General features: G+C 40.8%; 1 protein-coding gene across 4 annotated transcripts in view; it reads right to left on the minus strand.

The window, feature by feature from the left end:
- SLC25A13 (solute carrier family 25 member 13) overlaps positions 1-26931 on the minus strand; it is a 203628-nt gene that overhangs the window by 11439 nt on the left and 165258 nt on the right. For all 4 annotated transcript variants that reach the window (XM_036863127.1, XM_036863130.1, XM_036863129.1 and 1 more), the window contains 2 exons: positions 18200-18340; positions 243-381 (listed from right to left, as the gene is read on the minus strand). In XM_036863127.1, coding sequence (XP_036719022.1) covers positions 243-381; positions 18200-18340 — 280 coding nt within the window. The remainder of the gene's footprint in view (positions 1-242; positions 382-18199; positions 18341-26931) is intronic.

Raw genomic sequence — 26931 nt, forward strand, 5'->3', positions numbered from 1 at the left:
GAACCTGAATTGGAATCCAACAATACTACAAATGCACCAATTGTTAACGAGCTTTTTTTGGAGTTGAGAAATTAAGCTTGTCTAATAGTCTAACCCGCCAGAAGTAAGATTCATTTCTTTCCCTTTCATTTTAGTAGCTCTTCAAAGCAATCTAAAGCCATCTCACATGTACCCTGTCGAGAACTATAAGCAAAAATTCCAGTGCAGTGGCACGGTGGGAACAGAGCTCTGAGGACACTCACCGGCTATGGCGCCAGCTAAGAGCAGGCTTCCGGGGCTAACCTGCCCATCTTCATTTGCAAGGGAAGCCTTCACATGAGCATAGCATGGGAAGTAGATGGCCGAGAAAGGAATGTCCCGCAGAAAGCATGCTTTGGCACCCTGTACGTTTGAAAAGGAAGAAAAACCACATGAAACACATATCCCATTGAGAAGATCAAGCTTCTTTGGAACTTCCCTCAGAACAAAATATTCCTGGAGAAGACGAAATTTGTACTTACAAGTTGAAAGGGGAACAGAAAAAAATATATATATAACCCAAATTCTGCAAGTAATAAATCAGAATCTTGTATTTTAAAATAAAACATTTTACTGTGTGGTATAAGCGCGAGGGGAGAGTTCTTGTTTATTCTAATGGTAAGATTTCGATGAAAACATTTTCGGAGCTCTGCCTGCCACATCCTTTTAAACCCCTAATTGACGGCAGGTCACTGGCATTTCAAGGAGGATCTGTTCTCATTAGATGGGCAGCAACAACCAAGATACCTCTGTGTTTACACACTAGAAAGTGGACAAATTATAAAGGTGGTAGGGGAAGGGGTTTGTTTTTCATATTGTTTGAGACTCTGATGAAAATGTTGGACTCTTTCCCAGAAAAAATTACACATATGTAAAAAATTAGACACCTTTTCAAGGGGTTCATGGATTCCCCCAATTTCTTCATATACTTAGCCTGACTGCCGCAGGGTTTATGAAACATTGATAAATGCCTGTCCTAAAGCCTTAAAATGTTTATAATAATTCCTATATATTCAAGAGCTCTGTGCAGAAAAATTAGCAACTAAGGCAAAGTCTTCACCAAATAATTTCTGGTGCCAAAATAATGCCATGGGGAGGCCTTGAAAATTGATGCATGCCCAGAAATATGATATAAAATTCTAATGAAAACCACAAGACATATACTGTGTTTTAGGTAGGCTAAACCTACCTACCTTCAGAAGCCCCCCTTTTCAACACTTAATGATCTAATACCATTTCTTTCACAGATTTCTAATGCCTAAAAATTTTCATCAAATTTAGAGATTCTTCAAGGAAAATAATGAATCCATCCAGATTCCACAGATCTAGCCAAGCCCAGTGACATTTATTGAGGTCTAGCGATGTTGGCTCTCGGGTATTTGCCTGATGCCAGCCTCTAATCTGTCAAAGTTCCTTAACACTACACATCTGTTACTGCAGCCTTTGCTTTTCTGACACCCGCATTACACTCCCGACTCACACTGAGCTTGTGGGTAATAAAGCCCTTAGTCTTTTTCATATGAACCACTATTAAACTAGGTCTACTGTAACTTAATTAGTTGTCCTAAACAAGTAACATAAGCAGGGCTTTGTGTTTAATCCTATTAAACTTCATCCTAGTTTGGCCCATCCTTCCAACCAGAACAAATGCTTGGAATCTGGATTCTGTCATGTCGGCTATTCTTCAATCAACTCACCCATGGATGTGTTAAGCTGCCTCTGGCCACTCTGAGTGCAGATCCCCCATCACGTATGGCCAATCAGCCCACACTTCTGTTAACACCCAAACTGTTAAATGCATAACTGAAAAGAAGAACTACAAAATTCACCACACCCAAATTCCTCATTTTATACATGTGTAAATTGATGCCCAGGACAGTTAACCTATCAATCACACATTTATTAAGGGCCTTGCTGTTGGCTTGCTTAAGGGACCTCGTTGGAGGCAGTGCCAGAGACAGGTCCAAAACTCAGGACGCTCAAGTTTTTTCCACCTCTCCCAGTTTTTTCAAGGGGAAAAAGTACAGTATAACACCAGTATCCATGTAGCGTCCAATCCTTTCCTGATGATTAGTTTTTCAAAAAGTTATAATCCAGGGAGTTACTGTGTAAGGGCAATACTATCACTCATTTGTTTGTCTATTTTCACTTCCTTTTCCTTATTTTGCCTACAAACCTTCCCATAAGTTCTGTTCACTATTTGCTCACATGCAGAGTCTGTCCAGGAGACATTCAAATTAAATACCAAATGACTAACTCATATTAAGATCAGTTAAATCTTCTTCATGTCTGGCTCCTTCAATATAGTAAAAAAAATTGCCATATTACTGACTTACTAAACAAATCACTTTGGAGTAATTTTTAGGATGATAAAATTCCTCCTCACACAAATTTTGTTTTTTTACTAAATCTATTAGTTTTTACTATGGCCCTCATCTCCCAAATTTCTGCATCTATAGAACTTCAGTCTATATGCTCTGCTCATTTTTTTTTTTTCTTTTTTTGCTGGTAATATTTTCCCTTTAACATGTTTTTCCCCCCTGATTAGAAAATATTAAGTGCCTCTCACAGACAAAATAGGAAAGTATTAAAAACTTAAAGTGCCCTTAATTTTCACCAGCAAGAGATAAACACTGCACCCACCATATATGTTTTGGAGCATCGCCTTCAACAGTAATATTATCAACCGTTCCATAGTCAGGGTCATGCTTCTGTGGTTCAGTTATGCTTTTCTCCTCCTTAAATTCATGCTATCCAGTTTTTTGGTTTTCTTTTTTGTGGGAGAGTGAGGGGGCGGTACGGTCTAACATCTCCTCAGCCATACTGCCTAAATTTCTTTTCTATATGCTGTTTTAAAAACTCCACCATCATCATGGTCTTGGCTGTCCTGTGGATTAGGCCCGGTATTGTCACCCTTGTCAAAGCTTTGTAATGACTTCACTTTCCCATTTTCCTCTCCTGGTCGGCCTGATTCCTCTCAGGTAAAGCTACTCAATGCCCCATTCATCTGATCAATCAAGGCACACCTATCACTCTACATCGTCTTTGATGACTGCTAAGCTAGGCACATCAACCTCTTAGATACCTCCTCTTCATTCATTTAAACCCAAACACCACCCTTTCCAAGTAAGTAGAAGATAGACAAGGAGTAGATTCCACACGGCTCCACACTGTCTACACTTTCTCAATGCTGTGTATCTGCCTACGTCAGTGTTGCCTATTTCAGAGTGTAAGCAACCAGGAGCCAGAAACTACTGTCTGATTTAATTTAGAAAACAACAAAATCTTGGGCTGTTAGGGCCTAAGACATGTTCCTGGTGACACTGATTTGGCTTTGCCAACTCCCACAGAAAACACCACAACTAAAGAGAGAAATGAGAGGCTTGGGATACACTGATACGTGACCTGAAATTAGAAACATCCCTGTGACACAAGAAGAGTAAGGCCAAGTGAAGAAGCAGCTGGGTTCTCCCAAGAAGGAACTCTGCTTTCCTGAAATCGTGACAGTAAATCATGTATCAGTGTGAGAATAGAGCCTAATAAGAGGTGTGATATGCTTTAAGAGATGTTTGAAAACAGTTCCAGATGACTAAGAAGAAAAATGACTTGATCAAAACACAGATGAACAAACAAACAAAGAAAGACCACATCTAAGGAAAAGGCAGAGCTACACTGTGAAACACTAAAGGAAAAATGGTCGGAAATATGCTGTATTTTTCCTACCAGGGATCAGACAATGTGCTTAAATAATTTACGCATGCTGGAGCCAAGGTGAGACTCTGTAAGACGTTTCAGGTTTTTGATTATCTGAAAAACAGGAAGGAAAGGGAAAGTGAAGGAAGAAAGATACCTTGTGGAATGGCCACTATTGTCTGCTCCACAGAGGCAGGACCATCTAGCCAGCAAGTGAAAACATTTAGAAACGCTCATTTCCACTGAGCAAGGTATGAAGCAGCCCTGGGACCTGAGAGAGGTACCCTCCCCTCTATGGCTGTGTGGCTGTGTAATGAAAGAGCACTGGGGGAAACTGAGCTCTGAACCTTCCTCTCCTGTCAAAACGGCCAAAGGTTGCCTTCTTCGGGGCAGGGAGGGGGACAGGGGTTTAGGAATACACAAGGAAATAATTATTAAAAGTCCCATGTAAACTATCGAGTCCAGGACAAGTGTGAGGGCCGGTGGGGATGAGGAGGTCTGTGGTCCCTGCCTCCTCTCCCGGAGCCTGCATCCTCCCACAGCCCAGCACCTGCTCAGGCATCTCCCGGCAGCACATCACTTCTCCTGAGTCAGGAGGTGTCTCTCACCTCTCTCACACCCCAGGCATCAAAGCCCAGTTCCCAAGGAAAGCTAACTTTGCAAAGGGTTGAAGAAAAAGGCACAGGCTTATTAAATTTCCCTGGTCTCCTCCCCCCACCTCCTCCCCCACCCACCGACTTCCTCCAGGCCTAAGGCACAAAGGCAGGTGCCAGTTTGGCACAATGAAAAGGGAGACAGGATGTGAGAAAGGCATTTAAAGTTCCAACAGTGAGAATGTTCCCCAGATTCCTTGATAAATCCTTCGCTTCTCAGTGAACACCCATCCTCCAGTCCTACATCAAAACGTAAACCTGTTTGACTTGAATTCTACTTGCCCCACGTACCATTTTTACTAAGTGACCAGCCATTCTGAACAGGCAACGTTATAATAAAGGGAAACATTCCACGCTGCCCAAGAGCCTGCGTCAGCAACACGAAAAGAAGTACTTTGGCCATTAAAAAATTAATAAATGACAAAGTGTGTACCACCTAAAATAAATCTTTAAATGTTCCTCCCCTTAAGAAAAATCCCCACATTTCCCTGCTCTAGGCAGCCCTGCCCTTGGACGTTCCCTGGTTGGCCCTGAAGTTCCTTTGTACACACAGTAAAATCACTTGGGGGAAATTAATAAATGAAAAATGCAATCACCTGATCTCTTACTCTTCGTTAAAGCACTCTTTCTCCAAAAAGGGGAAATTATTATTATTTTTTTTTTCCTTTTTAATAAAAGGCCCACTAATAACAGACAGGAACAATAAAAGGCATCTCAGGGGAGACCTATATGTGAATAAACTAGAATCAAAACTCAGATCTAGTTTAATTATCAACTCTGGCTCCGTTCCAATTCCATATCCCTCCAAAGTCTCTCCGTCACCATTCTAGTTAAGGTCTAGGAACTTCATTTAACTTCAGTGGTCCATGATGCACAGAGGCCAATTAGACAGCTTTAGAGACGCTGGCCACGGTATCGCCATGGCAAAGGAAATATCTGTTTTACTTCTCATGCTTTTTTGGATGTGGACACTATGGTGAAAGCCCAAAGGAGCTTTAATCAATTCTTAAGTTGCTGGAATCATCCACCCAAGCTTACTCCAGCAGCTCTGTCTCGCATGAAATTGTCAAAAGATAAAACACAACAGGATTTGTATCTTACACACATACGCTGCTATCTCCAGTGTCTTTTTCCTTCTTTTAAAGCTCTTCATCTTGGATGGTATCACACCTGCCCAATCAATCTGAGCAAAAAAAACCATCCTGAAGGATGGTGGTTGATAAAGAAGTCAGGGCCCAGGGCAGGTCTTTTCACATGCTAATTCCTGCTTACTCTAGCTGTACCTGCAAATACAGCTTGAAACAGACTATTTCTAATACAGGGGAAGGTAATTACACTCACAAAGGCACCTCTGTGTCAGGGCTGGGCACCAGGAGCCAGCAGGTCTGGGAGACAGAGGCTTAACAGAGACTCCTGCAGTGAATGCACATTGTCTAGCATGGGGGAAAATGCCAGACTGGGGGGGGACCCTGCAGCATTCAAGACAACAGTGGTGCACCTTGTCTGGGAAGGTTATTTAATGCTTCTGGCACCTGTAGTCAGAGCCACCCCTCTTTTCCTACCTTACAGGTTTAGAATTTATTTGGCATGTATAATTGTATATTTTGATCCTGGAGCTACAAACAATGGGCAGCATGTCATGTCTTGATCCCTTAGCATTCCTCTTGGCTTCTCCCAAGCGAGTTAACCCTTGTATACACAGCCTGGCAGCACCTCTCCTGCCTGGTCAAGGGACAGTTAGGGATTTGAACAGGGTGCATTTCAGTATCTTGCTGAGAAACATTACTGGTGCCAAGCTCCGTTATGTTGTGTCACTGGCGTTAAAGCCAAATCAACCAGTCAGCAATTGGAGACTCCATATAAGTGACACTGAAATTACTTCAATTTGAATATAAAATATCAATGCCTACTACTTTCTTTCTTCAGTCCAGGGACTTTTAGGTTATTGGTGTCTCCTTAATTTCATCGCAATTCTAACAAAAGCACCTTGGTAACTCAAGGTTTTTTGTTAGGAAATGCCACTCGTGTGCCAGGTCTAATTCTCTACTGTTCTACTATTACATGTTGCTTTGCCATCAGTGACGCTCATCATTTAGATGGACTGGAAATCCAATAAGTGGCTCAGAGTTTTATTACATGGAATTTTGGTCTCTGAGAAGCTCTGTCCCCTTCACAAAGCTAATCTGTAAAATACGTCCCATCTTTTCAATTTTTCTTTTCTTTCCCTTCTTGCTTTCTCCCCAACTTCTCCCTGCTACCTATTTGCAAGTTGCATGGTTTGTTTCTAGTCCCAAGGTTTAGAGCCTGAAATTTTTACTATAAATACTTAACTTACAGTCTGTTATCTTTACCTTCCTCTTATATAATACTTGCACATTAGACTACTTAAATTATAAGCAACCCCTCCATCTTATCATTGTTATGGACTTTAATTCTAGCTCAGATAACATTAAGCATTGTAATTACCATCATACATGCATACATATATATGTATGCATACACACACACACACACACACACACATTTAAATTCAGACAATGTTATTTAGACTAAATATTTACCACTTTTCTTTGCTCTTCATCCCCTGTTCCACCTCCAAACTACCATCTGGAATCACTTTCCTCCTACTTGAAGTACATTCTAGAATTTCCTTTGGTACGGTTCTACCAGTGATATGCTTTCTGAGTTTTGCTAGTCTAAAAATTGTCTTTATTTCACCCTTGTTCCTGGAAGACATTTTTACAGGGTATAGAATTCTATGTTGAAAGGTTTTTTCCTCTACACACTGAAGATACCATTCAAATGACTTCTGGCTTCCAATGTTCCTGTTTCTAAGCTAGCCATCAGTTCAACTGTTCCCCTTTAAAGACAATCTGCTTTTCTCTCTAGCCACTTAAGAGCTTCTCTTCAGCTTCAGTGTTCAGCAGTCTCATTCTGATTGTCTAGTCTGGATTAATTTTATTTATCCTGCTTGGGATTTGCTGTACTTCTTGAATCTACGGATTGATAGCTTTCAATAGTTCTGGAGAATTTTCAGCCATCATTTCCCCTTTCCTCCTGGTTTTCTTTTATACCCATTAGACCTCCTCACACTTTCCTGTGTCTCACTCTCTGTCTCTCTGAGTAATTCTCTTACTAATTCTCTCTTCAGCTGTGTTTAATCTGCTGTTAAAGCAAGAATTTTGAAATGCTGAATTTTAAATTTCAATCATCATAAATATGTTCACCTTTTTAATTTTTAAAGCAAAAACATTCACTTTATAGCTATGATAATTTTTAAATTTTAAATCTTTGGAGGTTTCAAATGCTGTCAGTTGTTTTTGCCATCTCTTTTTAAAGTGCCTTGTTTCCTTGTGTGATTTGAGACTTTTGTTTATGAGCTGCCCATTTTCCTTGGAACATTATCTATGAAATTCTTTAACATCTGGGCTGAAGGTGGGTTCCTCTTAATGAAACTTGTGTTTGCTTCTGCCAGGTAGCTGGAGGCACTATCAATTCAAGATTATTTAAAATAAATTCCCAGTTTGAGAGTTTTCATATCACTCAAGAAATATAAATTCAGTCTGCAAACCTATGTGAGACAAGCTTGGAGTTCCTGATTCTTAGGGGTGGGTTTTCCCCTCCCCCTTCTCTCTCCCTCCACTCAGAAACAAAGCAATTTTCGTTGCTGTCCAGATAGTATGAGGGAGCATTAAAAAAAATTTTTTTTATTGAACTATATTTCATTTACAATACTGTATTAGTTTCAGTTGTACAGCAAAATGATTCAGTTTTTTAATATATATATACACACACATACACACACACACACATATGTGTCAAAACGTATCATCTTAAATATGGATCTATATCTGAATTCCGCCACTCCACATCAACAGCAGGATACTGCAGGAGCAAGAATACAGACTTTGGAGTCAGAGACCTGGGCTCAGATCACTGCTCTGCCACTTAGCTACCTGATGTCGGGCGAAGTTCTTAAAATCTCTGTACCTCAAGTTCCTCTCCAAAAAAAAGTGAGTAATATTTGTACTGACATAAGAATTAAATTTAAATTCAATGATTAATATAAAGTACCTAGTATAATACGTAGCACAAGGATCTTCAATAAAAAGTGATGATATAAAGACAATTACTACTATCAACGAAAAGCACACTGTCCTGTCGGGGAGGAAAACAGAATTAGCTGATATAGTCTTTAAACAACTGGCAGCTGGAGTGTGACTCCTATATGGTTTCATACCTGAATCACAGGAGAGCTCTACATTTATCAGGCTAAGGGCAAATCTTTTATTTGGCAGAAGACCTAATCCTATCAAGTAAGCTTAAAGTAGTTTGCTAAATTGATCATACCCCACATGGGACTCTGGCTGCCACAAGGCATATCTCCTTAATTTTACAGTAGATGCACATTTCTCAAATTAGCCATCTTTTAAATACAGAACTTGGTCACAATTAGAAACCAGAGAAATATAAGGACAGATTAGTAGAAATCTATCTGTCACTTCTGGAAAATATATTCAGAGCCCTCTGTGAACAGTGGACTAGTAGTAGCACCACTTCCAGTACTTCTAAATATAAAGAACAGCACATTACATTCCAAAGGTTGAGCTAAAATAAAAAAGAGCTGTTGAGGGCTTCCTTGGTGGCGCAGTGGTTAAGAATCCACCTGCCAATGCAGGGGATAGGGGTTCGAGCCCTGGTCCTGGAGGATCCCACATGCTGCGGAGCAACTAAGCCCGTGCACCACAACTACTGAGTCTGCGCTCTAGAGCCTGCGAGCCACAACTACTGAGCCCGCGTGCCACAACTACTGAAGCCCGCAAGCCTGGAGCCCGTGCTCCGCAAGGACAAGCCACCGCAATGAGAAGCCCGCACACTGCGAACTCGCCGCAACTAGAGAAAGCCCGTGTGCAGCAATGAAGACCCAATGAAGCCAAAAATAAATAAATAAATAAAATAAATAAATTTATAAAAAAAAAAAAAGAGCTGTTGAAACCAGTCCTGCAGGCACTTAGCAAAAAACAAAACAACAACAACAAAACAAAACACTAACTGGATAAAAACGTTTGCCTCTAGAAGGTTACCCACAGCATGAGGCTAGGAGACTAATGTTTTATTATTACATACTTTTTTGTATCTGAATTTTCTTGTTTTAAAAGCTATACTACCTGTTAAAATTAATTTCTGAAAGAACTTTATGGCACTAGAATTATTCTCTCACCTCCCTTAATATCGATCACTTTGAAGGCAATGAGGCCATACTCGTCTCTGTAACTCAGCACACCTCATATTGTTAATCCTCAACAAATATTTGGTGAGTGAATGGGAGAATGATAAAACATTAACCATTTTTTAATATTTTAAAGAATATTTTCTAGCCCCCTTCAGCACACTCCATTCCTTCCAGCACTGTTCAATAAAAATAATATTTTTCAGGATGTCTCCTTTTATTTGCTGTTCCAAATGTAGGTATCATTACTATCCTCTTTTACCGATAATGCATTTGAAACACAGGGACAGAAAGGTTTTTTTAAGTCTTTTTTTTTTTCCAGTTTGTTTTCTTTTAATGCAAACTTCTAAGCAGAATAGGGACAGTATTACATCATTTCCAATATTAGTCGCAAGTTCACACCATGTTAGATACAAAACCTGGCCCCTTGAGGTACTTGATACCCTCTCACTAATTTCTAAAATAACTGTCTTTTAATAAGACAAAATGTCCCAAATGTTCATTTTACAGCAGATATTTATGACAAAGTTATCAGGAAGGCACAAAGTTATTTTTCAAAGGACACAAATAGCTATCATTTGGGTAGCAGCTTGGCTCACTGTCAGGTTATGCGGTTCTCTGCAGGGCACGTGGGGTTTGCACTGTTATGTTGGTTAATGCAAGAGTTAAGGAAACAGAAGGGCCCTCTTGCCTCGCAATGGATAAAATCACTTTAATTTCTATAATTTAAAGAGTTGATATCAGATCTAAGGTAACATGTGCTTATTCTAAAAAACAAAACAAAGCAAAACTGAGCCATTCTAACTAACATTTTTAAAAAGTATTGGGTACTAAAAGGAATGAGGAAAAAATGATCATGTAACTACCCTGACCTAAGCTATCACACATTCATGCTGTTTGGTGTCCTCTCAATTCTTTTAATCTCCATTTTCCTAGCACGCTCGCATCAACGACACCAAAACTGCCAACTGCTCCATATCCGTCTGTAGCATAGAACCTTGTCTTTGAACTTCCCTGAATTATCTATCAGACATATGCTCTCTCTCATCTGGTTCAAGATATCTCTAGGCGATAACTCATGTTTCAAAGAGAGATTGCACTGAGTTTGAAACCCAGCCTCCCACTTCCTTACAAGGTATATGACCTTAGAAAAATTACCTAAACCCATCAAGCCTTCCTTTCCTCAACTGTTAACTTGGAGCTGAAAAAAAAAAAAACAAAAACTATCTGCATCATAGGCTGTAGTAGGGATTAAATGATGTAAAGTGTATACAGCTCTAAACATGGGGCCTAGCACAAAGTGAGCCCTCGTCAAACATTAGCTCTAACGAGCTTACGCGCACATGTGAACACACACACATGCTTCTAAGCCTGGGCCCTGCCTCTGTCCCTCCTGAAAGTCCTCCCACAATGTCTGATCCTGCTATATCTTCAGATGTTTCAAATCCTTCCATTTTCAGTGTCTCATTTTTCTGTCTACAGACAGGCATGGTTCTTCCAACAAATCAAAACAAACCACAAATCTCTCAACCTCTTCTCCCCTGTAACGTTATCCCTCGCCTCTACTTTTTCTTCCAGTTGCTGTATGCTTTCACTTTTGTTTCTTTCACAGTAAGATCTTTAGGTTGAATGGTCTGTATCTGCTAATATTTTCTCAACCAGGTTTCTACCTCTACCGTTCTCCTTAAATTGACTTCTTAAGGATAACCAGTGGCCTCCATCTTTAAATTCAAAGGCCTTTTCTTGGACTTCAGTCCCCTTGGTCTGCAGCACTTGATACCAACTCAACTTCTTCCTCTTCCGCTTACATCTCATCTCTCTACCAGCTCCCACAGCACTGCTTCTTCTGGTTCTCCACCTGACAGCTGCTTCTGCTATTTTCTCCCCCATACTCACTTACTCCTGCCACCCTAATGAGGGTAGTTTCTGAGTTCCATCATTGGTGTCCCATCAGCTTGGGGATCTTACCCACTCCCATAGCTTCATGCACATGGACGACCCTTAAAAGACCGTCTAAAGTTCCCATCCCTCTGACAAGGCTCTAGTCCTACATTCAACAGGGTAGAGTAAGAAGAACACCAGACAGGGAGTCAGGAGACAGTCTCAGGCCTAGCCATGCCCCACCTACCAATCACCTAGCTGATTCTCCTAAGATTTCTGGGCTTCGATTCCTCAATTATAAAGGTAACACCAGATAGAAGGTCTTTTAAGGTTTCTTGCAGCTTCTCAAATATTATGAAATTATAAAATTTACAGTATCACCGTCCATCCAGGTGCTCAGGCCAGAAATCTGGGCTGATTTAATCTTTCTTTACTTTTCACCTTTTATCACTTTCCAAGACTTTGTGAGTCTAACTCTCACACATCCTTTAAATATATCCCCCCACTGCCTCTCCCCACCATGACGCCCTAGTTGAGGTCATGGTCATCCCTCCTCCCTGCCATCCCCAGCCTGTATCTTCCTAACTGGCCTCCCAGCCTTCTGTCTTGCTTTCCCATGTGGCACTCCCCACACTGACGCTGAATTACCCCTCCTTAAACACAAACCCTATCATGCCATTTGTCTTTGCCTTCTACCTGGTTAACTATGACTCATCTTTTAACGCCATCTCCCCTTCCAAAGCCCCCTGGCTTTCTTGCTATGAGTCAGCTCCATTTCTCTTAGAACTCTGTGCGCAGCACTCTGACAGCCCTTCTCAACCGCATGTGTTGTATTCCAAGGGTCTCTTTACTTGTCTGACCACCCCCATGAGATGGTAAACTCTTTATAAAAACATGTGCCATAATTCATTTTCATTTTCCCAGTGCCCAGGGCAGAGCTTGCCAGGTGAATGAATGGAGGCCTCGGAACCTGGGAAAGCGATCTTTCATCTAATTGGCTGTTTCCTTTACGTTTGACCTCCCCAGTATCCTGGTCTTCTGTGGTCGTTACTTGTCAACTTATTCTCTCTCCATGCTTTCATATCATTGCTAGTAACTTGGAAACACCTGGCTTTTGCTTACCATTTATTTGTTCAACAAATATTTATCAAATGTCTACTTATGTGCCAGAAGCTGTTACAAACAGCACTGAGCAAGCTAGGTCTTTGGTATCACAGTTCACTCTGGATGAGGGAGACAGAGAGACAGACGGAACTATCAGATGGTGATGGGTGCTACGTAGAGACCTGGAAGAGGGGGATGTGACAGCGAGTGACCTGGTGTCCTTCTCAACAGGCATCTGCTGAGCTAAGATGTGAGGGGAAGAGCCTTCAGGCAACTGAAAATGAGGGGATGAGCCTGGAGTATCTGAAAAGGAAAGGTGGCCAGCATAGCTTGCAGAGTAGGCGGGTGGTGCAGAATGGAGGGTGGAGAGGACGGGGCCAGCAGGGATGGAGTTGGGGTTCTAGTCTAAGCGCAGTAGGTTCTAGTCTAACTGCTAGACAGTTTTTCACCAGAGACACAGTTTCTGTAGGGCACACTAGCTTCTTATTTCCTCTGGTTTCTACTCAAATATCATCTCCTCGGAGAGGCCTTCCCTGGCCACCCTATTAAAAGGCAACATCCCAATTCCATCCAGCCTCGGCCCTTCTCCATCCCCTCACCCTGCCTCCTTCTTCTTCAAGGTCCTTAGCTCCACCTCATGTCATATATTTGGTTTCTTGACGGCTGACTTCTACTCACCAAAGTGAGCAATGGCTTGGCTTTTCACAGTGACATTCTAAATGGCTAGACCAGTGCCAGGCACACAGTCAGACCTCAAGAGACGTGTGTCGAGTGAATGAATTAACCTGACTTACATTTTAACTAGGTCACTCTGGCTGCTGTGGGGACTACGGTTTTGACGGAGTCAAGAGTCAAAATAGAGAAACCCACGAGGAGGCTTTCACAGAGGTCTGGGTGAAAGGGAAAGGTGGATGAATCAGAAGAGAACTGCCACTCGGGTGGTTGTAAAACCATGTAGTCCCTTGGTGTTAGAAAATTAGCGTGGCATGATGTCCTCAAAACCATAACTAAACAATTGTTTTCTTCATATGGGGCCATGAGCTCATAAAAGCAGGTATTTTTAAAAGCTGCTATCTTGAGAAATTATTCTTACGTACTTGTATGCTACCAAGATAAAAGTGGTAAACTGATGAAATCTGACAAAATCTACTAACACTAAAAAATGCACATGCCCCTTGACCTAACAAGTTCATTGCTAAGAATTCATTGTATATACTCACAAAAGTATGTCACACTATATGCAGGGATGTTCACCCTGTCATTGTAATGTCCCCAAACTAGAAACAACTTAAATACTCATCAATAGGAAAGTGCTTTAAAAAAAAAGAAAAAGAAACTTAAAAGAAACTTATATACAGTTATCAAATAAAATGAGAAAAGAGAATTAAGACATATTGTGTGTTTAGGAGGATTCTGTTTTTGTTAAAACACACAGATACACCATTGATATGTGTGTGTGTGTGTGTGTGTGTGTAAAATTTTTGATAGAGAAAAGGGAGAGAGGGAGGAGAGAAATAAATACAGATTTAAATAGAAAGGTTTTCTTTTCTTAAAGATATATAAAAAACATAAGCAGTGGTAATCCTTTAAAGAGAGAATAGGGTGGTAAGGGGTAAAGAGAAAATTTTACTTTCTTAAAGACATTTCTGAATTATTTCATTTTTTGGAAACATAAACTTGTATTTCACTTTAAAAGACCAAACAATATCCCTTTGAGATAACTAGCAGAATAATCAAGAACATATGCCATCACTTGCTTTCTGATATTATGAACAGTAGCGCCAATGATTCACTTGTATACACACGATGAATGAACACACATACACAACACGCATGTATGTGGATGAAAAATACAACTGGATGTGAAGCCTGTGGATATGGAGGGCCAACTGTATTCATCGTACTACGCCATTTTATAGAAGGGACTTGAGCATCTGTCCCTCACGGGTACCAAGGGATGACTTTCTCTGTCAAATGCAGTGGGACAGAGGCCTTTGATTAGAAAACAGTAGACAGAGCTCCTATTCCTTGGTGACTTTCCATGCTTTAGATGGACATGTTTAATTTGTGATTATACAATCTGAAAACAATTTTCAACAAAGCTTGATGGATCTTTGCCATTATTGCTTCACTGACCATTTTTTGTTCTCAAAAATAGCCATGAACTACTCCCTTGCTTCATAAGCATGCATCTTTTAGTCTATCTGAGCTGTGCTGCCATTTAATGTTAAATAAGTTCTATTCCATTCAGAAGGTGTAATCTTTCTCCTCATTAAAGCTCTGTTGGCTCCTAAGGAAAAGGTACCATTCAAAAGTAGATGTGTATCACTTTCTTAGATAAGAATTTATTTTACTTATACTCTAGGGGCTTATGTAATAAAACAAAAGTTACCTAGTGAAAGGGAAATACCACCTCACATATTCTTAAGAAAAGTAGTACCTGTTGCAGATTTTAAAAAACTACATTATATTCAAACAGCTCTTTCAAAGGCAATTAATTATCCTGCCTTTACTTCAATCACCTACCTACTCTAGGCTATAACAATGTCTCTATAATGGGGGGTACTTTGTTTACAGAGTTCGCGCTCTCTGCTCTAAACTATTTCTAACTTTAGGAATGTGAAATGTTTACCACGTCCACTGTTTTTTTTTTCAGTTGTAAATGTATTTCTAAAGCAAGTATTCTAATTACCTTTTACTGGGAAGTTGCAGAATAGTTGGGTATTTTGCAAGTCAATTTAGGAGAAAAACAGAAAGCCTGGCTAAGTCCAATTAAGTGAGGTTAAGCACTGCAGGTCTAAACACACAGACAGAGCCTACACTCAACCCCTCCTGGGTCCCGCATTGTCATGTTAACAACAGCAAACAAAAGGTCCAAGGGAGAGAAAATGAAGATTACCTGTCCCACCTTAAACTAGGATAGAAGTTCTCTTTTTCAAGACCCACCCAGAGGGACACATACCAGATTTAAAAGTATTAGTCACCACAGCTCATTTGCATTTTTCTACCCAACCAAGACTAGAAACAGAGAAAAGCTTTATTACTGAAGAGCGCTATCTGGGGGGGGGGGGGGGAATGTAGTAAACTACATAGCAATGTTAAAGCTGTGATGTCCCTAAAAGGTGGGATCTAGAACCACTAAAGTGATTTCTGACCATGGAGGGGTGGGGCAAGGTAGGTGAGCCTGGAGAAAGGAAACTCACAAGAAACAAACCTGAGGTTAAAAGGTGGGATAAAACAAACGAGGATAAGCTAGGGTGGTAATACAAGACCAATCAGACTGAGTGGAGAGGGGAACTCTGCTGAATCAAGTCCAGCCTCACAGGTCTCAGGGAGTTTAGTTGATGATACCAAATGGCCAGCAGAACGGAGGAGACTGCCTGCCAGGTCACTCTCTCGCAATGCAATCAAGTTTCCAGAAGCTCAAAGCTCAAATTGTTAGTGACTTCACTTGGTAATTACCAATACACCAAAAGCAGTGTTTTGAAAGGCAGCACCCAGGCCTGTGGAATGCCTCTGAACTAGATTAAACCACCAGGCTAGTAATTAAACTAACTTTATATGGTAGAGGTCTCTTGCTCAAACTTGAGCAATCCTGCTCATTTCAGGAAAGCCATTTTGGTACAAAAGTGGAAACAAGAAACTTCTGAGCCTCAATTTCAGCTCAGATACCACCGTTGGCAGCTCTATTCTCCTAACTACAAAATTAGGAGACCAACTACTTCCAAGGGGTGTTAAAGGGGATCAAGATTATGAAACACTGTGAAGATGAAAAGGACTAAAACTCAGTCTTGTTTCATTTGCAGGTAGTTTAACAGTCTCTGTTTGTGTGTCAGCAAACAAGTTTTTACCATTTTATCCATCTAGACATTTCGATAGCAGTCACTGCCATAGTACCTAAGTGCTTTTTACCAGACAACCCACTGAAAGACTGCTTGGCAGCCTGTCAAACTGACATGCTGCTACATCGTGTGATAGTCTGCAAGAGACTAAAAATTCAGAACAGAAGATGATTTTTCTTCAAATTGATGAATGCTATGCCTCATGACAATACTGTTTATCTCTTACAGCTGGATAACAATTTGGTAAATGAAACAGCTATCACGTTGTGTTCCACTGCACAATCACCTTGAGCATTTTAAGTGCTACTTAAAAAAATCAGTATGTCTATTCCTAAACACTACAAGATGCCTAAATATAAGGCAAGGTTCCCCCAAAAAACTAACCCCAGAAAAGAGGGTGTCACATAATATTTGATGCTCACAAAGTCTCAGATCTTGGGGTACTCTTCCAACCACTTGACCTTGAGAAGTACAGAGCTCTATTTGGGGAAGGCAGATTTACCTGAAACAACCTCAGTTATTACTAACACTGTATATTTACCAAGGTCACCTAAAAAACTGAGTTAAAAAGAAAAGGGTAAAAAAGTATTCCTGGGGAATACTTTTACAAATGCTGTGCTGAATGTCAGAGCAAGGCATTTAAAGTTCACTCTAAAAAGCAATATGTTACATATGGGACCATTAAATATCCATTCAGGATAAATAGGGAATAGAAAAGAAAGAAAGCAACTGTCGTAATGTTATGTGTCTGTGGGACAAAATTTCTAGGGACAATATTGCACAGAGTCCAAAAGTGACTTCCTCTTGCCAGCCTGGAACGAAAATGAAGACGATGGACTTTGCAAAACCATGTGAATGGCTGATTTAAAATGTGGATTAAGTGGTGATCAAGACACTGATTCAAAATTCATATGAGAAACTTGAATAAAATATTTCTTGATATGTGTGTATAGAAAAAAGCAATATTAATTTTATGTAATGTGATTTTATATATCTATGTGTAAATAAATGAAAACCAACATTTTAAGTAGTTGTTTGACTTACCTTCCTATATCCCTAAAGGTTTACTTATTCATGTTGGCCATGAAACATTTTTTTTAATCTTCTCATTGAAAAACGGTGAACACCTTATGTCTGATGAAGCCTTACAACAGGGCATATATGAAGCTAATTCTAGTTCATTACAACTTCTTTGGTAAAAGAGTGTAAATAACACATTTCAAGAATTTTCTAAAATTTTGGTTTTGCGATCATTCTGAAAAACTATTTTCTAAATGATAAATGGTTAAGATGCAAAATAATTATGACAAGGCACGCATAGGGATACGTTTGGAATGTACAGGATCAGAACATAAATTCCTGAGCTGGTATGGGCTTCGCACGCGTGGGTAAACTGAGCTCAGCCCGTCTCCCGAAAGATGGTGCCCTGTGATCCTGGCAGCTATCCTTCATAGACAACAGCACTGAGAATTCGGTTTTTGTATCAGTAACAGATCCAAACAAAACTCCACCCAGTGCTGTGGCAAAGAGCTGTGCACTGAACAGTGTCTGTGGGGGTCATGACATCATACTCATCCTCGGTTTATGTTTTCTAAGGACAGTTATTTGGCAGATGGTAGGAAAGGACACCTCCTTCTAACTGGCATGAAGGTACCCTATGAGCTCCAGCAGGAGATCTTCTCTAGGTATAGAAATGTGAGGAATCAATTTCATGCCTATGAGCAGTTACTAGTTTAGGAGATGAGCATATACTCAAATAAATGACTGAAAAGAGTTACCTTGTAGATCCCAAAGAAGCCCAGGTCCCTTAGGACAGACAGAGCACTGACTCGGGGACCAGTGGTGATCTCTCCAGCTACCTGCAAACGGATCTTGACAATTTCCAAAGGATTTGTGAAAATCACCTGGGAGGCTCCTGCCTAAAAGGGAGAAAAAGAAAAGATTTAGTATAAAGCGGGGTGGTTCAGAGTGATTCTCCTCAAAGGAGCTCAGAATGTTCTATTCTCAATAGACTGTAATTTCAATCCTTGTCCCATCAATTAAAACAGCGATTATGAGTTTGAATCAAAATATAGTTACTGCCTGGGAGGACTTGGGTCAGGCTCTATTTCCTTCATGTGGAGGGTGAAAGAGAGCAAAGACCAGAGACTTGGCCCAACACAGAGAGGCTTCTGTTGGCCTCACCCAAGTCCTCACACTAAAATGACAAACATTCCTTGAAGCACAATCAACTGCCGCCACAGGACTCAAAGCCAAGCACACAAAGGCAGCCATAAAATGAAAGTCAAGTGGTATCCAAATAAAGATAGAAGAGACACGAATCTGCCTGTCAGAACAGGAGGGGGGCAGAGAGGACACAGGCTCTCGCATGATGTACTTCATAATTCTGTCAGTATTTCAACAATTGCCAGAGGACATGCAAACTTAGATGAAAGCTATTTTTTCTTCTCTTAAAAAATCAGATCGCTCATCAAACACCATTTTATGGACTTATGTATTATATTTACGTATTACCTGTGTATAGAATTGCTCTTTTCATACAAGATAAATGTCAAAGTAGTAAAAATATGCATTAAATCAATTACAACCCAAACTTTGAACAATGTGTGTTCATTCCAGCAAATGGCTGGGTGCCTCACCTCTAAGATCATCAGTGGAAATCTCTAAAGTGCACACTATAAGGGGAATTTTAAGCTAGCTATTTTGAAGCTAAGCCTATATTTATTATAAGCAATTACATTCTTACTATACTTCAACTTGTTATTCCTTGTCTCAAATATATTTTTATATCATCCAAACTAAGGCTGACATAGAATGTAGTTCAGAATCTTCATTATACAGCGACGTCACCGAACCAGACCACAGACATGGTGCTGACATTTACAGCTTAGCAGATGCTATCATGGTAACATGCACAATTTGGGTCAACATCATACCAAACTACTTCTTGCCAGATCCTCTGATCCTATCAACCAACGTGCGTGCCTTCACAAAATGGCTTGTGCTAATCAAAACCAGCTGTAAGGATGGTCTTTAAAGTACTGTTTAATACCTGGAAATAAAAATCAGAAACATAAACATGCACTGGCAAGGGATAGATTAAATGCATTTGAGTATGTTCCTGAAATGAGATATTATGCTGCCAATTAAAATAAGGTGGGAAATGTTCAATACACATTGTGAAGTAAAAACCCTCAGATGCGTAAATGCACGTACGCCTCTCCCCCGCTATCCCTGACCATCATGTAGAAGAGAGACGCCAGTGTAGTGCTTCTGAGGTGGTAGGGTTACAGATATCTTTTCTGCTGTGTTTTTTGTTTCTTCTGCATAGATCATGTGTTACTTCTACAAAGAAGTTATGTAGCAGTATTCATTTTTATCTAATATGAGAAGCAATGTTAACCAAAAAAAACAAAGAAAAATGTTCATCCTTTAACTCAATCAAATCGTTTTTCCATTTTTACCAACTTGATACCTTAGTCAAGACACATTTGTTCCTAAAAACAGACTAGGATTTTCCCTCTCTCCACACATTCAAACTACGGAGAAGGCAGTATTCCCCTGTGTTGAGACTGCCACAGACTCCCTCTCTGTACTTGCTTAAATCATGTTTCACCCATCACCTTCATCTCTCCTGAGTGACTCTACAGAAGTGGTAGAAAAAACCTGGGTTGTATTCATGAGAAGGCCCACAAAAGGCCCTTCTAAAGTGGGAGGGAGAGGCTGGTGTGTTCTTCTGGTCCACACGAAGCCATTCTGCCTCCACTGCTCCCAGGGCTCAGAAGAGCCATGCTTTGCTCCCAGGCTGCTGTGACCCGCAGGCAGGTGGGAAGACCAACCCCTGCCAGTCTACAGCCCTTGAGTATTTTGTGAGTTGGCACCTGCATCTTTCCAAGTGACACGGAGGGGGTTGCTGATGGGAGGCATAATGAAGAGATGAAAAGGACCTGGCCTAGTAACAGCACCGAGGGTACAGTAAGGATTATGTCTGTGCTTCTGGACCTGAGTTCTCATGTTGCGAAAATGAATACAATTTTAAAAATTGTTTCATGGGGCAGAAGTGCTGGGAAAGATTCGCTGAGTTGGAATTAACCTGAGGCTGACTTTTAAAAGCTCAAAAGTGGGTAAGACCGTGTCTACCACGGGTAGAATGGCGAGCAGTCAGCGTACATATACATGGATCTTCTTGAAGAACAGAAGGAACACGACGCACACTCACCAAGTGCTGCCAACAGCGGCTAAGGGGCAGTTGAGTATCACGTGTGACAACTGATCCTCAGTCACTACTGGTCGTACCATCTCACTTGTTACGAGGATCAAAGAGATGGCGAATGTACAGCAGCCAGCACGGCGCTCAAACAGTGACTCCAAACACACTGGTTTCCTCTCCTCTAGCTCCCAAACTGATGGCTCTCCTCCCTGGTGGCATGTTACCAGAGCTTTTCAAACATAGTGACTTCTAGATCTTACTCCTGATAAATTAAATAAGATTTCTACACTTGCCCCTTCCTATGTGACTAAAACGTGTGGTGAGAGTTGAGAATCATTTTACTTCACTACATCATCTCTAGGCTGCCTTTCAACTCTGAGAGGCTGCTTAAAGGGCTTAAAGCTGTGATTTCTAATTCCATTTTTCTACATTCTTTCAGAGAGTAACATTCATACGTTTTACATCTGATCTCATAACAAACCTTTTATACATCTCCAAGTGGTAACATTATTAAAGGGTATGATTGTTAGGTATAGAATTGCTATCTTATTCATTATCTGGTATCATAACTAATACCCACAAAAGTTAATATTATATACAATAAAATAAGAAATTATACTCAACTCCCTTGACTCCAAGCCAATTGATAGATACCAATCTTTTAGCATCGCACCGTGAAGTCTAATCACTAAGGATGATGCAAAAGTTCCCTTCAGAGAGCTGCAGGGAACAGAGGCAGTGGGAAGAAAGAGTGCAGTGATACTAAGAAAAAAATAATGTCATACTAGTTACCTCTGGTGGGCTCAGAAAGAAAGAACCTACAGACTCAAAGTGGCACATTGTAGAGGGGCTGAAGATGAATCGGCTCTTTGGAGTCAAGCTAGAAGGAAATGAGAGACTCCAAGGCACCAAGAGAAGATGCTTATCATCAAGATGCATGATGTCTGGGCACCATCACGACTGGATCGCTGAGCAGTGCACTACTGCTGCTCTTCAGTCTCCTGGTCTATTATCCATTCACAGTACCTTACCCACGTCCCTCCTCTGCAGAGATCAAAGAGAGCCGAATCTGCAGACAGTGGACAGGAACACCTATTGTGCACGTGATGTCTCTGCGTCCCTCATCACTTGAAGGCTCTGGCTGTGTGAAGACACTGCGTTTTGTATGTGGGCAATTTTGTCACAAATCATTTCCCTGTGACTTTCTGGAGTCTGTGACAAGTAGGCCAGGTGACGATTTTCCATACTGGAACTGGCTCCATGTGGCATATTATGTTTACAGTGGGGAGACTGACTTGTCTTCAGGTTTCTCAGTATCGTCTTTGTGACTGAAATCTTAGTTGCTATCCAGTATATGGATCCATCTAAAGAGAAACACATATACCTATTGCAGGCTCACTTCTCCTACTTGATCGTTCATTCATATATTTATCCACCAAATATTTATAAGCAATCATGTTCAAAGTTTGTCCTAGCAACAATAAAGACACAAGATGAGTGAGAAAGCATTCCTGTTCTCAAGGAGTTTGAAACAGGAGTAGAGATAATAAATATTCCTTAAGCATCCATCATAGGCTATTAGGGTGTTGCTTTGCATGTATACATATCTTCAGGCTACTCAAAACATGTTTTTCCAGATTTTACATAAGAGGAAATTGAGGCATAGAAAGATTAAAGCAACTATTACGGGCTGCACTGTGTTCCACCGAAATTCATATATTGAAGTCTTAGCCCTCAGTACCTCAGAATATGACTGTATTTGAAGATAGGACCTTTTAAGAGGTAATTAAGGTAAAATGAAATCCTATGAGTAAGCCCTAATCCAACGTGACTGGTGTCCTTACAAGAGGAAACCGAGATATACAGAGAAAGGACCATGTGAGGCAGAGTAAGAAGGCGGCCATCTTCAAGCCAAGAAAAGGAGCCTCAGAAGAAACCAACCCTGCTGACACCTTGGTCTTCGACTTCCAGACTCCAGAAATGTGAGAAAATAAATTTATGTTAAGTCACCCAGTCTGTGGTATTCTGCTATGGCAGCTCTAGCAAACTAATACAGCAACTTACCCTTAGGGTTACACAACCAGCAAGCAGAGGAAAGACTGAGTCCAAGAAATAGACTCCTTATGAATACAAAAAATGGCACGTGAGAAAAGATAAATGAGATAAAAGCTAAAGTCCAGACACATTGCCATGGCAATTCAAAGGAGGGAGAGATTTCTGCTGACTTGGATAATCTGGGGAGGTGGTTAAAACACATAAGATAATGCATCAACTGGTAACTGAAGTGCAATTAGGATTTAGGTAATCCAGGCAAAGAATGACACAAAGCAACAGTGACAAGATCTTGCTACACTTAGAGGGTAAAGAGACCCAGCACATCTGTCCAAAGAGATTTTAATTAGAATGATAATTATGATGAGATCAACATTATCTTCCCGTAGCATTTACTGAGTACTTACTATGTACCAGGCATCGTGCTAAGAGCTTTGTAAGAATTTTCTTTCTTATATATTTCTTTCTTATATAAAGAATTTTCTCTTTATATAAGGTAGGTAATAATATTATTCCTGTTTTATAAGTGAGCAACCAAGGCTGAAAAGAGGTTACGTAACTTGCCTGAGGTCACACAGCTAGGAAGGTGGAGCCTGGATTCAAAGCTAGACCTGCTGGACGCCAGAGCCTGAGCATTTATTTCCACTGCTTATCATGGCAGCATGGAAGAATCATTGCTTCAGATGGCCTGGAAGGGGTATGAAAGAGGATGGTGAAAAATAAGACTACTGGGTCCAAATTATGGAAGGCTTAGAATGCTACACTCGGGAATGGGGCTGCCTTCTGGGGAAGTGCCTTTGTGTGTGCCTGTGGTGGGAAGAGAGCTGGCAAATGACGCTTAGGAGCTGGAGAGTGCTGTGACTAGTATCTGTGTCTCAGAAAGATGACCGGGCAGCAGAGGGGAGAGTTTATTAGGAGGGAGAGTCCTGGGGCAGGGGTAAAAAATAGGGTTTTAGCAGACTAGGTGAGAGCGAAAAAAGGCCAGAATTAGAACAATTACATTGGTAATGAAGTAGGGGGTGGGCAGATGCAACAGAGATCAGCAGGGCTTGGATGCTGAATGTGGGGCAAAAGGAGTGGGTAGGGTTGAAGAAAGGAACAGAGTTTTTGCATATATGTAAAAGAGGAGAACAAAAGAACCTAAAGAGATGACACACCCAGAAGGCAATAGAAGGGTGAGTTGGGAATTATTAAGGACAGAGACACAGATGAGGGCGTCACCCCACATATGTGCTAACTGAAGGCAGGAGCTTATATGGGGTAGGAGGAAGATGAAACACCAAGAGTGGAGACCTAAGAAGTGATGACAATCTTCTGCTATACACCACAGTGCACACTGATGCAGGCTCAGAAGTCAAGAAAGGGGCTTCCCAAAGGGAGAAGAAGGCCAACAGTAGCTGCTGACACAAGGAGGAGGAGGTGAAGTCCAGCGCATGGGGTGATCTGTGATTGGGGATGGGATGCTGAGGAATGAGAGAGCTCCTGTAAGCTACATTTCTCAAGGGAAGTGGAAAAGAGAGAAGGACAGTCATTTATGGAAGCAAGCAAAGCAGAATGAAAATTTAGGGAATTAAGGAGAAAAGATCTAGGGAGAGTGAAAAGATAAACAGAACTGGGGATAATTGTGTTTCGCTTAAGCAAAACAGCACAAGTTCTGAGTGGAGGAGGAGGAAGAGTGGAAGATAGTTTTGTAAAGCTGGCAGATTTGCTTTAATGACACATACAGAGTTGTGGGATGATTTTGTTTCAGAGCAGAAACTATTAGTCTTAGTCTTACTATACAGTCTTCAAAGATAAAGAAAATAGAATCAAATGGATCAGGATTTGGCATTAGGAACCACAACTAAAGTTCTGAAGCATAAACCAAATCAACAACAAAAGAGCCCTCAGAAGCAACAGTGAAATTATACTCTGGCTCTCAAGTAGAAGTTATGGTGAAGTCAGTCTGATTTGCAACACAGACAAGAGGATGAAGCAGCTAATGACGTCTAAGGATGAGCCCAATGCAATTGCTCATGCCTTCTATCCCTCAACTCGAAACAGGCTGTTAGATGCAGCACGCAGCCAGTGTTTAAACACTGCGTAGGGCTGTTTATCTGTGCCCGCCCCAGGGTACCCAGAGCCATGGGCAGCTCCACAGTGGTTCTCTAGGTTCTCTATTAAGAGCTGACTGTATGCACAGGACTGTAGGTGAGCAATGATTTAGTTTGGCGCTATGTGGACTCTTACCCAGGCTATTATCAGGTACTGCACAAGAATATTTTATTGCCTACTTGTACTGAATACCTGCATCAGTGTGACAAAAAATTCTGTAGCATTTAAAAAAAAAAAAAAACAGAGCCCGACATTCAAAAACATTATATATCTTTAGAGGAGAAATGTGAAACTGCTACACCAAAAAAAAAATCTTACACATTAACTTTTTTCTTTTTTAACAAGTGGCATTAACAAGAAATAACCTAATGTGAAATGTATAGAACTGAAATGAAGAAAAATATAGACTTTTAAAATACGAAGGGCATACAGATTGAATACTAGTGAAACAAGTATTGTTCTTAAACTGGGAAACTCAATGTTATAAAGGTGTCATTTGACCTGTAAATTAATTTTAAATGCAAATGTAAAAAATGTCAATTTCCTATAAATGAATGTAATAGTCCAAGGTTGTAAAGGTGTCAATTTTTTCATAAACTAATTTAAAATTCAGAGCAGTCTTCCTAAATAAAATCCCAACCAGGTTTCATGAAGATGTTTGAAGATAGGAATATTCTGAACAAAAAGTCACGTGGAGAATCCTGTGCCACATTAACACACATTTATAGTGTCGGTAACTTTTAAAAATTTAGCCAAGACTAGATAAGCGAAAAGATCCAGATATGCAAATGCTTCAGAGACACTGAAGTCCATCAAGAAATGTGTAAGAGAGGTTTTCTCCCAGGTACAGTATCATTGATTTTCATCAGATGCATCAAGTTTTTCTCTGTAGATTAGTCAATAAATCATGAGGAAGCCCGGCCAATAGGAGGTAAAATCCCCCAATCATGCCAAATCTGAATCCTTGAGGAATATTTCAGACTCAGAAATGCATAACTAGTGACCTATTTTCAATTTTATTCAAACGGGCTTAGAAAATAATTACACTAGTGTGGGTTTTACCTAAATATAGCACAGTGGTTCAGCATAGGAGCAACTGAAGCAGAGAAACCTGGATTTTAATTCAGGCTTCATAATTTCCTTGTATGTGACCTTGGACAAATTCTTCAAACTTACTAAGACTTAGATTCTTTATTTATACCAAAGAGATGAAAGCATTTCACAGACTCATTGTGAGGACTAAATAGAGTAGCATGTACCACAGCTAGCACACTGCCTGACACAGAGCAGCTGCTTGAGAAATGGGGGGCACTGCTGCGAGTCAGCGTGGCCCATGGTTGACAGCCTAGGCTCTGACAAACTTCTTAACCTACACACTCCAAACTTATTTCACCTGTAAAATGGGCACAGGGACATTAATGCTCTTCATGCTTTCAACGTGCCAACTCCAGGGGCAGGTATATAGGAGGGAACAAAACTGACAAAGCTCCCCACCCTCAGGGAGCCCATATTCTAGCTGTTATTTATAGGATTATGTGAGGAGTAAACGGAAACAAGTGTATAAAGCACTGATTCCAGTGCCTAGCACACCACAGTGCTCAACCAGTGGTACTGATTACCATTAATAAATACATGACGAAACTCTGTTTAGGTGAATTCAGTTTAGCAAACTCCTTCAAAGCCAGGACAATTCAGTTTTCAAATTTTTCTTTCCCTAGAAACTTGCAAATTAAACTTTCTTTCTGAGGAAAGCACAGTCACACTGAAGACTGGTAGGAAGCAGCTGTATCAGGTAAAAAAGGAAAAAAAAGGAAGAAAAGAACTCACGTGGGACTTCTCTGGTGGCGCAGTAGTTAAGAATCCGCCTGCCAATGCAGGCGATAAGGGTTCGAGCCCGGGAAGATCCCACATGCTGCGGAGCAACTAAGCCCATGCACCACAACTCCTGAGCCTCTGCTCTAGAGCCCACAAGCCACAACTGCTGAGCCCACGCGCCACAAATACTGAAGACCGCGCACCTAGAGCCCGCGCTCCACAACAAAGACAATCCACTGCAATGAGAAGCCCATGCACCGCAACAAAGAGTAGCCTCTGCTCGCTGCAACTAGAGAAAGCCCGTGTGCAGCAACAAAGACCCAACACAGCCCAAAATAA

Source organism: Balaenoptera musculus, chromosome 9 (assembly GCF_009873245.2).
Source record: "Balaenoptera musculus isolate JJ_BM4_2016_0621 chromosome 9, mBalMus1.pri.v3, whole genome shotgun sequence".
NCBI classification, from domain to species: Eukaryota; Metazoa; Chordata; class Mammalia; order Artiodactyla; family Balaenopteridae; genus Balaenoptera; species Balaenoptera musculus.